General features: G+C 48.7%; 5 protein-coding genes across 5 annotated transcripts; all 5 read right to left on the bottom strand.

Annotated features, from left to right (window-relative positions):
• Positions 1 to 412: 412 nt before the first annotated feature.
• BDW47DRAFT_116681 (uncharacterized protein) lies at positions 413 to 2,406 on the bottom strand (the record flags this gene model as incomplete). Its single annotated transcript, XM_024814970.1, has 8 exons — positions 413 to 640; positions 695 to 925; positions 983 to 1,112; positions 1,180 to 1,291; positions 1,357 to 1,503; positions 1,559 to 1,844; positions 1,944 to 1,945; positions 2,031 to 2,406. The coding sequence occupies 8 exons, from the start codon at positions 2,404 to 2,406 to the stop codon at positions 413 to 415; spliced, it is 1,512 nt and encodes a 503-aa protein (XP_024673354.1).
• A 577-nt stretch (positions 2,407 to 2,983) lies between these two features.
• Positions 2,984 to 4,286, bottom strand: BDW47DRAFT_116680 (nitronate monooxygenase; the record flags this gene model as incomplete). Its single annotated transcript, XM_024814969.1, has 5 exons — positions 2,984 to 3,119; positions 3,166 to 3,387; positions 3,445 to 3,737; positions 3,791 to 3,811; positions 3,882 to 4,286. 5 exons carry the CDS (start codon positions 4,284 to 4,286, stop codon positions 2,984 to 2,986), a joined length of 1,077 nt encoding a protein of 358 aa, XP_024673353.1.
• Positions 4,287 to 4,658: 372 nt separating this feature from the next.
• On the bottom strand, positions 4,659 to 6,649 carry BDW47DRAFT_130978 (transcription factor domain-containing protein; the record flags this gene model as incomplete). Its single annotated transcript, XM_024817216.1, has 4 exons — positions 4,659 to 5,783; positions 5,835 to 6,343; positions 6,402 to 6,445; positions 6,495 to 6,649. 4 exons carry the CDS (start codon positions 6,647 to 6,649, stop codon positions 4,659 to 4,661), a joined length of 1,833 nt encoding a protein of 610 aa, XP_024673352.1.
• Positions 6,650 to 10,401: 3,752 nt separating this feature from the next.
• BDW47DRAFT_130976 (transcription factor domain-containing protein) lies at positions 10,402 to 13,045 on the bottom strand (the record flags this gene model as incomplete). The annotated part of the gene is made up of 6 exons (XM_024817215.1): positions 10,402 to 11,171; positions 11,229 to 11,393; positions 11,443 to 11,667; positions 11,720 to 11,852; positions 11,913 to 12,112; positions 12,228 to 13,045. 6 exons carry the CDS (start codon positions 13,043 to 13,045, stop codon positions 10,490 to 10,492), a joined length of 2,223 nt encoding a protein of 740 aa, XP_024673351.1. The 3' UTR covers positions 10,402 to 10,489.
• A 511-nt stretch (positions 13,046 to 13,556) lies between these two features.
• BDW47DRAFT_116677 (HotDog domain-containing protein) lies at positions 13,557 to 14,733 on the bottom strand (the record flags this gene model as incomplete). Its single annotated transcript, XM_024814968.1, has 5 exons — positions 13,557 to 13,896; positions 13,954 to 14,044; positions 14,124 to 14,444; positions 14,509 to 14,557; positions 14,623 to 14,733. 5 exons carry the CDS (start codon positions 14,731 to 14,733, stop codon positions 13,557 to 13,559), a joined length of 912 nt encoding a protein of 303 aa, XP_024673350.1.
• Positions 14,734 to 14,748: the final 15 nt, after the last annotated feature.

The raw sequence follows: 14,748 nt of genomic DNA, 5'->3' as shown, positions 1-14,748 counted from the left end.
AAATCATGGGAGGTAGCATGTGGCAGTTCAACTGGCCTTTGCTATTCAATTCAGCTCTCGAGGCGGTTCTAGCCCATGTCATACCTCATTTGGAGAACTTGGTAGATATACGGGGTCTCGAAGGTTCAGTTTCCCGCGGCTTTACAATTCCGGCACGAGTGCCTCAAGTGTAAGCTATACTCGAGCTATCTCAAAAGCGGCAAGCAAGATTTACGTCGTCGACTTCGGCATCTAACTCAGTTCAGACTACTGTAATGAACCACGCGGGCAGGGAAGAACCATACAATGCTGGTCGCACTTTCACCTCGAGAAATTCATCAAACGTAGCCGCTAGATTCTGTACGGAAGTTAAACATCCATATCGTTCTGAATAATCAAGGAAATTGCAATCTCTAATGACCGAGCATGAATGCTACAGTCTATCATTCCGTCGGAAGTAGAACAAATTTTGACCTGACCCTGAAGAGGACGGCCAGATATATCCACTTCGCCCGATAGGCTCCTCGGTCCAGCTTGCGAGTTGCTCCAACGTCGCTGGATCACCATGATTTGCAATGACACGCCTTCCATCAACCTTCAGTAGGCACACTATATGGCCCATCCGTGGTTGGTTCTGCCGGTCGTATTCCACGGTATATGTCTTAAGATCGAATTAGAACGCGTTTGAAGATTGCAAAACAGCGAAGGCGCATACCTCGATGACGACTTCCCCTTGTACGTCCATGGCAATAGACGGAGCCAACTGGACCGAGCGAGACAGTACCATGTCTTCGCGTGGATACGGATCGCTAGCTTTGCGGGGGTGCGTTGAGACGCAAATCGCATTTTCCGTGGTCAGGACACCTCCGTTGGCTAGAAGCAAGCCGTTGGAGGGCCCGGCATTACCATGCAGCTTTCGTAGTTGACGGACCATTTCTGCAACAGCCTGGGAGAGAATGTCAGGCTTGGTGTTACGTGGCTCAGTGGAGAAGACAGCTCTTACATGCATGGAATAATTTGCGCCTGCGCCTCCAAAAGAGGTCAACCCGCCGATGAGGGTGATTGGCTTTGGCGGATTGTCGAAGGAGATACCTAAATGACTGCATGCCAGCTTTGGAACAACTGGAAAGCACCTGTGGGATGAATAGGTTAGAATATGCAAATTATAAATGTTTCAAGAGAGGTGGTTGTGTCACCCACGAGTAGAAATCGAACAGATCGATTTGATCTTGATGCAGACCCGATGAACTCAGACACGAGTCAAGAGCAGTCGCAATCGCTGGACTGGAGTAAAAATTGGGACGGTCCCAGACTAAGAAAGGCCAAATATGCGATCAGTGGTACATCCAGTGAGGGATCTGCGCGGATGAACCTCACAGTCGTTTGAGTCCTCTGCTCTTCCTCCTCCTAAGGGATATATCCATTTCTCGCGTGGGATGCCCATTCGTTGCGCATACTCTGTGTTGGTCAAAAGACATGCACCAGCAATGTTCACATCATTGAATGCATTCATGAGCAATGGATCTTTGGGGATGAAGGTTAGCATATCATGCCGAAAAGCCCCTTTCGGGAAACTCACAAGGGTGGCAGATCATTCTATTCTTTTCAGTGATTGTGCCTATAGTATTCGCCGTGTGAGGTTGCTTTCCATAGTTCCACGCTGTCGGATGTCTGGACGCAATTTCGGCATATCGCCCGTACAAGGAAGCCGATTCCTCGAGGTTTTCAACGAGCTGCTGACCTCGCTGGGCACGCAGACCGTTCTCATACATTGCGTAGACATGCATCGGAACTCCTACTCGATGAATTTTTCCAACACCTGTGATGGGGAAGTAAGCGTTGCTAATCCTAAAGAAATTGGATGGCTCTAGTTACCATTCAACATGTCGGTATCATTGGCGTAGTAGACTTGATTGGTCTCTGGTGTCGTCCATGACGGTGGATACGAACCATCTTTGATGAACGACTTCACTGTAAAATATATGCACCGTCAGCTGTTGCAAATGTGATCCAAAAGATGTCAGTCTGTCAGGTTGAAGACAGGAACTCACATGACGCCATCGCCTCCCCTCCCACGACGATTCCAACCTCCACTTCGCCAGTTGAAATGAGCCGAGCCGTATCATCAATCAACTGCACGGATGAGCTTCCAGCTAAAGCGCTGTAGGTTGTATGGAAAGCTTCAACGCCTAATCCTTGACACACAAGGGTTGGGAGATTCTTGTACGGCCACGTCGAGCTCGCCACAACGCTCACGCTGTTGATGCTGGAGAGAAGCGTGGCCTTGTCAGAGCTGGAAGCATCCGATAGCGCTTCTCTAGCTGCAGCAAGCATCAGATGCAAGGGCTCGATAGCATCTTCTTTGCGTCTAGAAGGGTTTTTGATCTCCCCGACACCGATGATGATGGGTACTTTTGGAGACGCCATTGTTCGCATTCTGTGCAGTTCAATGAAGCTCCCCGGGAGTGAGCTTTCTATCATAAAAAGATTCAACCTGAAAATTACTCTGGTACTTCCAAAGGGGTTCTCGCCTTTTCGTTTCTTTGCTTGTAGGTCGTCACTGACCTCGGCCTGGAATTGCGACTTAAGAGTTGCCGAGTTGGACACTGGACACACTTTGCCGGCCGAGGATCGATTGCAGTCAACTTTGCCTCAACATAGCCATTCTAGGACATATCAAACATCATGCTCTGATCAACGTAGTCTACTGGTAAAGGTATGCTGGTTCGCTTTCAAGATATTCATGTCTTACTCATCGATTGTCATGGATCATGGTACGGAATCCTTGCAATACCCATGTCGCCCCGCCTGTTGAGAACATAGTATAGGCCATGGAGATTTACATATGATGGCTTCTGCCAAGTGTTCTCTCTTCCCTTTGGGCATATGTCTTGAGCTTACACCTTCGTGATCCAAGTATTGATTATATTCTATTAAAAGAACTAGACAGCCTAATGGAGACAGAGGAAGACGCATAATCGAAAGCTATGCAACAGCCGAACATTCACAGCTTAGATGACACATTCAAGTATTGTCCACCAGCTCTTAAGAGTCCAAATGCCTCGACTACCATCTCGAGGACAATTTCATTCGCAGATTGCTCTGACTTTGTAACCATGGCGGCGCCACAGCCCATAGGCCTAGAAGAGTCAGTATCGCCATCAAATGACAGGTCCTCTAACATACCTCTGAGTAGCTTGTTCTTCAATCTCGTCCGTCAACTTGCCTTCATGTGTCAGCCTGTCTAGCTCATAATCCATGACAATCTGACCATCGTTTTGCAATTTCTCAAGCTCTTCGCGCCGGCTAAGCTCCCAATCCCGGATATAGGGTGTTGCAAGAGCCCGTAGCGGACGGCCCGTCCACAGCGTGCTTCTCATCGTGTCTTCGAACCCTGCATCAATGATTCTGAGCAATGAGTTAGTTAGCACGGTCTGGAATCTACCATCAAGGAGGACTACTAACGCCTTCTTGCCAAGCTTCGAAGCAGCGGACTCACGCGCTGTCACAAATCGAGTGCCGACCCACACGGCACCAGCGCCCATGACCAACGCCCCGGCCACACCCCGACCATCAAAGATTCCACCCGCCGCCACCAAACGCACGGGCTGCTTTGTGAGAAAAGACGTGTACTGTTTACAAACGTCGATACAGGCCGGAATGAGCACGCTTGTTGGAATTTCACCCGTGTGGCCGCCTGCTTCTCCGCCCTGGGCGCAAATAAGATCTGCTCCAGCCTGGCAGGCCTTGTGGACATGCTGTATTGATCGTCAGAAATTTGTCGCGCAGAGGCAATATGGAAGCAGCTTACCTTGGGATGGCCGACCATGTTCTGTTTTTCCAGGGGATCAATAGATTAGGTTCCTGCACTATATAGTAGTGGGTATATCACTTGAGCTTACCATGTACAAGATTCCCGCAGCGTGCAGCCGATCTACCACACGTTTGGGGGGAACTCCCACAGCAGAGACAAACAAAGTCGCCTTTTCTTCGATGATGACCTCGATCAAGTCGTCCAGAAGGCCCTTGGTGTAGTCGACGTTGGTCTTGCGGGCTGTGCCTCCCAGCTGCGGAAGCAAGAGGTCAACACCAAAGGGAAGACCTGGCCGACGAAGCTTCTGCTTTACTTCACGAATTGAATCGCGTAGCATTTGGGGCGTGTATCCCAAACCACCAAGGACTCCCAGCCCTCCTGCATTCGAAACTGCAGCAACCAGATCAGACCCGGCTGTATGACCCATCCCCGCCAGGAGGATAGGGTGCTCGATGCGAAGGAGTTCCGTGATGGGGGTGGTAATTAGCGCCATTGTGTCTTTCGTATGGTTTGATTCAAATTGAAATTAATCAGGTGCAAGACGGCATTATCTGTTATATTTTAATGTACTTCGGATGGTCCTCGGCAGTAGGCAATATGGAGTTTTGCGCGAGTTGGGACATTTGGGACATTTTGGACAGGAGACTGTCCAGCCTCGGTTTCTGGAACACCGAGGACTTTCCAAAACTACATTGCTATAATCTCCACCTTGATTTCCGAATGTTGATATTGTGGGTTGGGTTTTATTTGCGCCATTTGACAATTATCATTCTTAGGATTTTGGTTGCCTTGAACCTAGCTTCTGTCAATTTACACTATCTATTCATCTATCAAATCACGACGTGAGAACTCTCCCAAAGGTTTTCTAATCACATCGCCTTCGCTTTCTAGGTGGTGTTTGGGATGGTCTCCTGCCTGACTGGTTTATTGACGAGAGCAGTTCCCACAGGTCAGCGCAGGTAGCATCCTCGACTACTACCGTCAAACGGCGAGCGATTTCAGAGGCTTCCTTCAGCTTTCGGATGACATTCCAGCACCTATGAAGCGAGCGAGAGCTCCTGGTCTTCTCGTTTTGCACACCATTCTGCAACATCTGTCTGTGAAAGGTCACAGACAACACCAACAAGAGTGATGCTAAACACGGCAACTGCTCGGATAAGTCTAAGCTATCAATCTCATCGAAAAGATCCGTCATATCCATCAAACATTGCTCGGCGGCCTTTGAATGCGAAGACATTACGGAGTCTACGAAAGCATCTCCCAGCGATTGCGATTCCTCGCAGTGCACGGCGTAGGTTGACCCAAGATAGAGCAATCGAAGCCATGCTTGATGCAGGTAAATACTCCTTGCACATTCAGTCGGTACCAAGTCAGGCGGACAGTGAGGGATCGTCCCGTGTGGAAGCTGGAACAGCCATCGGCGAAGTTCCTCTGATTCGTCCGGAGTCGGGGCGGTTTCCAGACATATTTCCATCTCTGGGTTGCATCTTCCGTTCACCAGTCCTTTAAATCGGCTGGAGATGATCGAGAAACGTGACAACCGACAAAGCCTTGTTTTTTGGATAAATACCAAAGCCTGCGTCTTTTGGTACTCTATATTGTATAGGAGCTCGCAGTCATCCACGACTGCCCGAGCCTCGGGAGAAAGCACGCAGAACTCAAAGTCATTCAACGTGATGATCGGCATTTCGAACCGGAGCCCCTTCCCATGCTCCTTCTGCATGCTAACCATGGATGGCAAGTTACCAGCGGTCAGCTGAACATGGTTGTGCACACCCCACCAAGTACGTCTCCATACCCTGCTATCCGACAATGAAACTGTAGAGTCGGGGTTCTTGTGCAGCCCGATGGAGATTGCCAACGAAAACCCCTTGCCAATCCAATGAATGGCGTCTCCTTCGGTGGTGGGGAGATCATTCCAATGGGTCAATAGGAGCAGCCCTTGAACAGTCGCAAGGGCATCGTCCTCGCAATTCAGGTCCAGAAGCGCCTATGGGAGCTGTCAGTCACCGCTCTTCGGGTTCATTGGTGGGAGTCTCACCTTTACACGCTGAAACAGGACATAGCGAGCCTCCGTCCGTGATTTGTATCCTTCGTTTTGGATATGCGAGATGTCCACAAAGGCCGAGGCAGCAAACATGACCGCGTGGAACAAAAGCAGACTTAGGCGGTTTTTGCCATCATTATCGGCAATTGCGCGCAGAAACCTCTCGAGATCTAGTATCGGCAATTGAGGGTGAACCCATAATATGTAGCTTTTGAGTAGTTGTTTTCGAAAGGGGTCAGGAGGAAGACACAGAGCCCCTTTGCTCTCGAGGGAATCTAGGTCCCTTATATCTAGATGCTTCGGGATCTCGGACACAAAGCGAGGAAAATTGACCGTCGCTGGCGGATCGAGTGGTTTAGGGCCGAGAAATTGATGGATGATGGAAACATAATTTTCCAGAGGGTCGGCCGCGGTGACCGGTGCCGTGAACGGTACCGTGAAGCGGACCGGACAGGATGCCTGTTCCTGCTCTACTCGACGGATTTGCGATTCAAACAGCGCTTCTGCACCAACCTCGTCCGTTAGGCCCGAACTAGAGAGACACGGGGCGGATCTGCTCACCGTCACAATACACTCTCGGAGGAATCCGCTTCTTGACTTGGAGCCTGGTACGTGTCAGCGCGTTCACCAGAGGTAGATTACAATAATACGTACTCTTGGCTCGCAAGTCCATCGCAACGGACCTTCGAGCGCCGGCAATTAGAGCAAGGGATGCCGCGTACACCAATGTAACACCGCTCACGCTGTTTGACACAGTGTGAACAGGCACCAGACTCAATGGTCCTGGTACGTTTTGGAACGTGATTCATCTTTTTCCCACAGTACAGAATAATCTTGGGAAAATGTGACACGAGCAAGGAATTGCGGGGAAGCGAAAGAGGAACGACGGGTGCCAGTGGGGGTGGGGGGAAGGGGCCCACAACCAAGTCTCCGGCCGGGTGGGGTTCAATCAATGAGGCAGGACGGTCAACAGGCTCAGCGTAGTAATTTCGCCCTAAACTCATATTCCTCGGGTTTACAATCCCGGCGGGTATGGAATTTTGGGACCCTGGAGAACCAGATGAGCCTCGACCTGGAGCTTTAGGGATCTAATCCCCAGCCACTAGGCCCAGCATTGTCTGGCTATCTTTGCCTCCTACTCACTCCTTGCCAATCTTTCGTGGATTGTCTACCTCCGGATATCATCATATCCTGCAACGTCCGACCGCGATCTTCCCTATCCCAGTATAGCGTACTCGTGTACAAGTCATGGTGAAATGCAGGGTGCAACCGCGAGCCAGGCAGGGGCAACGGAAAAGGTCCAGAATAGCATGTTCCGGCTGTCACCACCGAAAGATAAGGTGTGATGTGACTACTCGAGGATCACCTTGTACCTCATGTCACTTTTACGACGTCCCTTGCTTGATCCCGCTTGATAGAAGGGAGAAGTCGGCGAGGCTAATAAAGCAAGCTGCTTTGGTGGACGATCCGGGGGACGTGAGGGAAGACAGTCATGATCTGGATGCAAATCCTTCAATGGAGATGGGAGGTAAGGAGGCATAGATAGCTACTTGATCCAAGCTCCTCAATAGCTGCGAAAGAAAAGACAGCTAAGGATATCATCAGATCAACCCCCCGAGTATTGGATTCGATTAGCTGCCAGAAATTCTGAAACTTTGGACGACACACCATCATTGGGGGGACAATCGACGAATCAGTGCAAATGGCTACCAGAATATGCGAGTCCCCTATCGCGATCTATTTCCTCGGACGACTACAAGATCCTGCAAAAAGAGGGCGTTTTCGATGTTCCCGATGAAAAGACTCGAACCGAACTTCTCAGGAGCTATGTGCAATTTGTGCATCCGGTATTACCAGTCTTGAATCTCGAAGATTTCTTCATACACATTGACCAGAGCTATCCTGGTAGCCGTGGGGTTAGCTTTCTGCTTTTCCAGGCAGTCATGTTTGCTGCCACTGCATTCCAAACAGCCGAGTCGCTCGCCCTGGATGGGTTCAGAGATCGCCGGGAAGCCCGCAAGACCCGGTTCCAACGACTCAAAATGCTCTACTCTTTTGGTGGCGAAGATGACCGTATGTGTGTCTTGCAAGCAGTTCTTCTCATGACATACTGGGACGATGACTCCGATGACGATGCCTGGCGTTTCGTTGGTGTGGCCAAGGCAATCTCACAATCAATTGACGCAAACCCGACGGCTGCCGAGCTCGACATTATCAAGTACCAACGGGGACTTTGGAATCGCATATCTTGGTCGTGTTACATCAGAGATCGACTTATTGCCCTTCGAACAAGACGTCCATTTCAAATCGAGGAGACCAGTTACACAAAGCCTATGCTAGGGCTATCAGACTTTGAAACGGGCCCGTTATCGACAAAATGTTTTCTCGGTAGCGATGGCTCCCACCCGGCTATCCGGGATCCTTCCACGCGAACGCTTCTCTCGCAAGCTACTATCGCCTTGGCGCAATACTGTAAATGTATCACGCGTATCCTTGAGTGCCAGTACACCGTCTGTGGAGAAGAACAAGGGCTGGAAAATGAATCTCCGAAGTCCTTGATTCCGAGGCGTCCGGCTGCGACAAGTGCTGAAGTTTTGCTTTGGGACAGCGAGCTTGAAGAATGGCGTAATTCGCTTCCACAACCTCTGATATTGTTGCCATCCGGCCCTCTTGGAAAGATCAAACGACATAGCGAAGTAATACTCCATTTTCGGACTTTACTGAATGGAATATACAATCTCGCGTCGAGCACCTTGCATCGGCCTCAGCTTGATGTAACGTGTTCTGCGCTTCCTGAGTTGGTCGAATTGTCAAAGTGCCGGGTTCATTACGCGGCCTCTGCAATAACGGAGGCATACACCGTTTCCAAAAAAGTCGGCCCCGACTGCATGCTTTCAGATGTCCACGTTAGCATGCTTGAGGTGGCTATCATCACTCATTTCGCAGAGCTCGAGTCTACAAGCTCGCCAGCCCGTCAGCTATCCATTGAAAACTTTCAATGCTGTGCACAAGCTCTACGACAGCTTGGAGATACGTATCCGTCGGCAGATATCGCCCTTACTTTCCTAGAAGCCGCTGTCCGCAAGCGTACATCTCCAATCCAAAATCATCCCATCGGAGACCATGCCGATGACAACTTGTCTCCAATATCAAACGACCCCATGCCTGATTTCGGGTATACCGAGACCCCAGAAACACCTTCACCACCAACCCTTGCACAGCAAATTGAAAGATTGAACCCGCCACAGATGAGTAATCTGCTTTGTTCACACTTCATGATGACCACGTCGGAAAAGAGCTTGTTGCAGGGGCTTGTCAACATAAGCGATCACGACCAGGATCGCCCCTCTAGGGATTACGATGAGATCAGCTCTGGTAGTTCAACGCCATCCCAGACGCAAACTTCACCCACAGAGAGCCTCTCATACCCACATATCGCATACGGTAACCTTTCTGTGCAAGAATTCAATAGTGGGCATGAAACACTGAACTGGCAAGATGTTTCTGAGCTCTTTCCCACATCGCCGTCTGTGCCAGATGATAGCCTAAATCCGTGGATGCACAGAGATGGAGGGACGGATGACTGGAATGTTTTCCAAATGTTTACTCAGTGTATGGAATAATTGTACATTTCATTCTAGATGCCTTATGATAGACCAAGATTATACATAAACAAACTTCCGGAGTACCCTTCCCCGTGAGATGTAGTATATTATTGTAATTTGATATAAGTGATAAGATAGCAATGATCAATTTGACTCTATAATAATAAAAATCACACTAAATTATAAAAAAATGCATGTCAGTTTAGTGTCTAAATCTAGGCACCAAATCTGCAACGAGTTGTTTCCTACCCGCCCTGAACCCGCACCGAACCGCACCGAATGCAACTGTAAGCTTAACTTCTTACAGGTCTGTTCTACATCTTATCAGGATATCTTTAAGCCCCGAAAGATTCAGGATAGCTTTGCTGCTGCTGGGATATGCCTATTAAATACTTAACAAGTCCTCAAGAAGCTGTATATTATTATAACATTATTTCCTCCTGGAAGCCACGGCGGAGCTTTAACTATATCTTTCATATTTATAACTTCTTATAAAGTTTATTAAGTTCAGAAACAGGTTTTATCTGTTAAAAAAGATATTTGAAAAAGACTCTTAAAGTCCTTGTTTATTTATAAAAAGAGTATTATAATAGATAAGAAAGGGCTATAAGATAATTACATATAATACTATCTTTCTAGTCAAGGAAAATCATCAACTCTGTGCTAAAAATAATAGGGATAAGTAAAAAGAACTTGATTATATTATAAAATAACTCTAAATAAAGATATTTCCGTGCAGGAGGCTAGGGATCTAATACTCTAGTAGAATCAGCCAGAAATCTCTATAGAAGAGGGTATAGAAGATTCTCTATCTCTATCTTCAAGCATGCCAAGACACGCCCTATTAACAGGTTCTCATTATAATATTCAGGGGCATACTAGAGTCAGGTGTCCTACATGTTGCACTTAATTAGCTTCAATAAAAAACATTTGTTTGGGTGATTGGGAATAACTTCAAGTTCTTTAAGCATGCTCGTTTTTGAAGAGGTGGCCAATTCAGGGGGGGGGGGCGCCAATTCGGTGGGGGAATCACGTTAGCTATCCTCAAGGGATGGGATGGTCCGCGGTGTGAGAAGTAACAAGCGATTCCGTAAGCGATTCCCATGATGATTGACCAGGAAGAGGAAGTTGGCCCGTGAAAGAAGCATTCTTCTCCAAATCGCCCTCCGGCCTGATGTCAAACCCATCGAGCATTCCACCGCCTGTGTATCCAGCGGACCATGAATGGGAAGATCCAACATCTGCCCCAAATAGAAGTGATGGAACCTGAGCCAGCGACATCATGGAAGTAGGCTGACCAATCATGTCAATACCTATATCAATCGCAGATGTGCCCAGGTCTCGTCGCAGAAGATCCGACTTGATAGAAGTGATGACCTCCAAAGCCCGAAGGGCATTTTTGTACGCTTGACCGATCTCGCCAAGGGCCTGGGAGCAAATCTCGAGTTGTCTGCGCGCTGTATCCCGGACTTGGTAGTCGGGGGACAGAAAGGCGCTGTGGACATGGACTAGCATCGTTGTAAATATCGAATGGACAGCTTGGATGTTGACGCGCCGGAGTGAGAAGTGGCGACGTGTCGCCTGGACAAGCTTTGTGATGGACCATGCTGCGTCGTGGCAGCATTCACGACTGCTTTGGATTTCCTGGCCAGTCAGACCGTCTCGTCCGACGGATTGGAACGCAAACGGTTGGTCGACAATGATCCGGACTGCATGGAATTGCATACTTTCGCCGTATCAGTATCTATTTGTACCTCTGGGGAAGGGGTCGTTCGGTACGTACTGCAGTTGCATAACGTGGGGGAGATGCTTTTGTTCAAGGTCCATCATATCCACGACGAGCGGCTCGGATAACGAGGATAGCCAAACAGCAAGGTCGTTTCTTGCCTTGACTGCAAAAATGTATAACTTTTTCATATCAAGCGGCTTCCCTCTCGGTGTGCAATACCTACTACTAGTCAGCGGAGCTCAAGGCGTCGGATCTTTCTTACACTTACAAGATCTTCCGTATGGAAGCCATCTTGTTACATAAGACAATTGTTGCTTGAGCAACATCATTCAGCCTAGCAGGTACCTCCCAAGCAGTACCTTGTTGGTCTTCATCAATGTATGGGCGCCAAGTCTTGTTCGCCTCTGAGCACGAGTCACTCGGAAAGGGCAACTGAACGGTGATATCCAAGTGGTCAATAGACTCAGGGCGACCAACATATAGGCTCCACATTCTGATAATATAGTGAGCATTGCGAACTTATAACACTGAATTCGGGGACTCACCGCTCATGAATATAAGTACCCCAAAATGTGGAACTACGGAGTCGAAGTTCGTCCACGTCCATCAAGCCACGTTCGGCGAAGGGGGTAGCGTCAATGTGCAAACCAAGATCTGTAGCAAGGCGCATGGCCATTCCTTCGCAAAGTGATTATGAGTAAAAATTTCCATCACAGTACTTGCTTTTCCCGTGCTTACCGCTGTATAACCAGCCACGAGCATCCCTAGTGAGAAGGGCCTCTACGCCACTCAAAATGCCAAGGGATTGCACAGTACTCAATGTCGGTGAATCCATTTCGACCTCCAGAAGAGCTTTGGATCTTGTTGCAAAGAAGTCGACGAGGGCTTCTGGTAAGTCAGAGCAGTAACGAGAGGTCAAAGCAGCCCCTACAGCACATCTATTGTTGTTCTAGTCAATGCAAGCTCATGATAAAAAAAAGAAAAGAAAAAAAGAAAAAAAGAAAAAAGTCTTCTAGGGCGACAAGCGCAAATGATACCCAAGGATCTACTTACATCGCATTATTCAAAACCTCCGAGTACCGATGACTAGGTTGATTGAGTCTCCGGTAGCGGTCTTTCTCTTGGTAGTATGTTGCCTCGTCAACCAAAGGGATATTGGGGTTCTCCCAGGTAAAGTAGAGATTCGTGAGATGATCTTCCAATTCCCCTTCTACATCATGTCCCACACCAGCTGCCTTCAAAATGAGAGCTTCGTTCCAATGGACGGACCGAATGTTTGAGTTGAAGAGTGGGAAAGGGCCGACATGGGAGATATGTAGATTTGACGTTGGCCCGAAAAAACGTAGCTGACCATCTTCTGCGATCTGCAATGAGCCCATCCGGTCGGACAGAGGGCTCATGTATGAAGATTCTCCGGATATGGACAGTTGATCGTGTGTTTCTGGGGTACTTTGGTTTGATACAATCGATATCCCGTGCTCGACTGTAGTTGCTGTCTGGTCGTCTGCATTCTGCGTCGGGGCATTCAACATAGGCTCTGCATCATCCACTGGTGAAGACGTGGAGACTGCAGGCAGAAAGTGTTTTGGTCTGCTAGGCGGAAGGGGGATTTGATGACGAAGGAGCAGAGACTCGAGATCTTGCACGTAGGCTACCAGTAAGGAAATCCTCCCCTTTGACGCCATCCTCCGTCTGTCTATCTCTTGCGAGAACGTGCATTCCTGCTTGTAGAGGGAGCACGTTGCACATTGTGGTTTCACTCCATCGCATTTGGTTTTGCGCCTTTGGCAACCAATACACGCGCGGGTCACATGTTTAATTGCTCGTGATCTCGGCTCTGGGCCGGTTTCATTTGGAGACGTACCAGCCATGGCAGGCTGATGCTTAATAGGTCAACAAAGTTGAATCGAACTTGTGCGTGAGGAATATAGCGAGTGTCGAGATCCCTCGGGGGAATGTGCGGGGGACAATGCGGGGATGGCGCTCGGCTATTCAGAGCGAACATTTGGCGCAGCTTTTGGAACAAGTGGCGATTCTTACACGGATTCACTAATCTTCGATATATCAGGTCGAACAAAATTGAGATCAAGCTAACTTATGAGACCCCCCAATAGTTACAGTCTTGATCTCAATGCCTCCGAATGGCGTCTCAGCCGCGCTGATCAAGCCGGTGTTAACACCAACCATACCACACTCTAAGCGCCATTCAAGATATACCCCAAGGTGTCGAAGTAAAGTTGGTTTGGCCTGATCAGGAAACCGGAGATACACCCGTGGACAGCGTAAGGGACCGAGTCTACTGTCTACATGTATCGCTAATCCTAGACCATTTTTCATTCACTCTAAATAAAAAGAAGCAATAGGTAACACTTCGGCAGTATCCTAAAGATGCGATGCACCACGCTTTGGCACAAATAGAGCTCTCCCATTACTCAAGACCACTTTCCCATCTTGGTTACTCGTGGTAAAACGAACTTCCTCCAATCCCTCAGTGATTCCCATGCGCCAGATAGTCGTAACCAGCTTGTCACCGGGCCTGACAGGCGAGGCAAATCGCGCTTGAAATTTTTTGAGACGGGTCGCATCCCCGTTGTTGATCTTTTCCAAGACACCATAGCATGTGGAACTATAAGTGAAGATGCCATGGAGGATAACACCGCCGAGGCCCATCCTCAATCCCACCTCGGGAACCGCATGAAGCGGGTTGTAGTCACCATTGAGGCTGGACAATGTCAGCGACCTATAGTTCAATCTTTTTTTCAAAGAGGGTATGGCTCACCGGTAGAGCATGGGCGTGTTATTTGTTGTCTGCAATTCATAGACTGCATCTGGGGCTCGCTTAGGCTGGGGATATGCCGGCGAAGTTGGTCCTAAGACGTGTTTGTACACAAGTTAGTAAGCCCTAATACAAGACCTGCAAGATCCTTTCTTCCATTCTGATGCCCTTACCTCGTGGGCCACCCCAATTGCCTTGTTTCGAAAGGAAACTCGAAGTCCGCGTGGTGGTATACACCTCCCCTGTCGTCACGTCGACAATTTTTTGTTCTGTCTCTAGAACACTACCCGCAGAGCCCTTGTCGTAAATCCCGATGACTCTGTTTCGGAGTTCCAAGTGGAATCCAGCACTCGCCGTAGGGAGAGGCTTGTGGATCGTGAGTTCCCGCTGTCCATCAACCGCATACCGGAAGTCTAGATCAGGAGCTCCAGGTATGGTGTTTGTAGCATTACGACCATAGAATTCGATAACCTCCTGATCGGCAAGTTTGAATGCTATAGATGCGACATGGTTAGTTCGTTGTCTTACCTGTTTAGGGGTACAAGCTTTGTTACGCACGCAAGATCAAAGGAAAAGTCGGAAACACTGCAAACTCCGGGTGTAGTTCCTGTTCGAGAATTACGGTCAGATATTCTGTACCTTGAAACCGATAGTCAGAACTGATGAGCTAACATATAGAAAGTGGAGTCGTTCGGCGGAGACGCCGATACTGTTGGCGAACAGCAGCACATCGCGACGGAACCAAGCAACGTCCTGTGGAGGATATTGGTGTTGAATAGGCATGTTTGCGGAATTGAT

This window comes from Aspergillus candidus (assembly GCF_002847045.1).
Source record: "Aspergillus candidus strain CBS 102.13 unplaced genomic scaffold BDW47scaffold_14, whole genome shotgun sequence".
NCBI classification, from domain to species: domain Eukaryota; kingdom Fungi; phylum Ascomycota; class Eurotiomycetes; order Eurotiales; family Aspergillaceae; genus Aspergillus; species Aspergillus candidus.
This window is presented reverse-complemented; position numbering and strand designations above follow the sequence as displayed.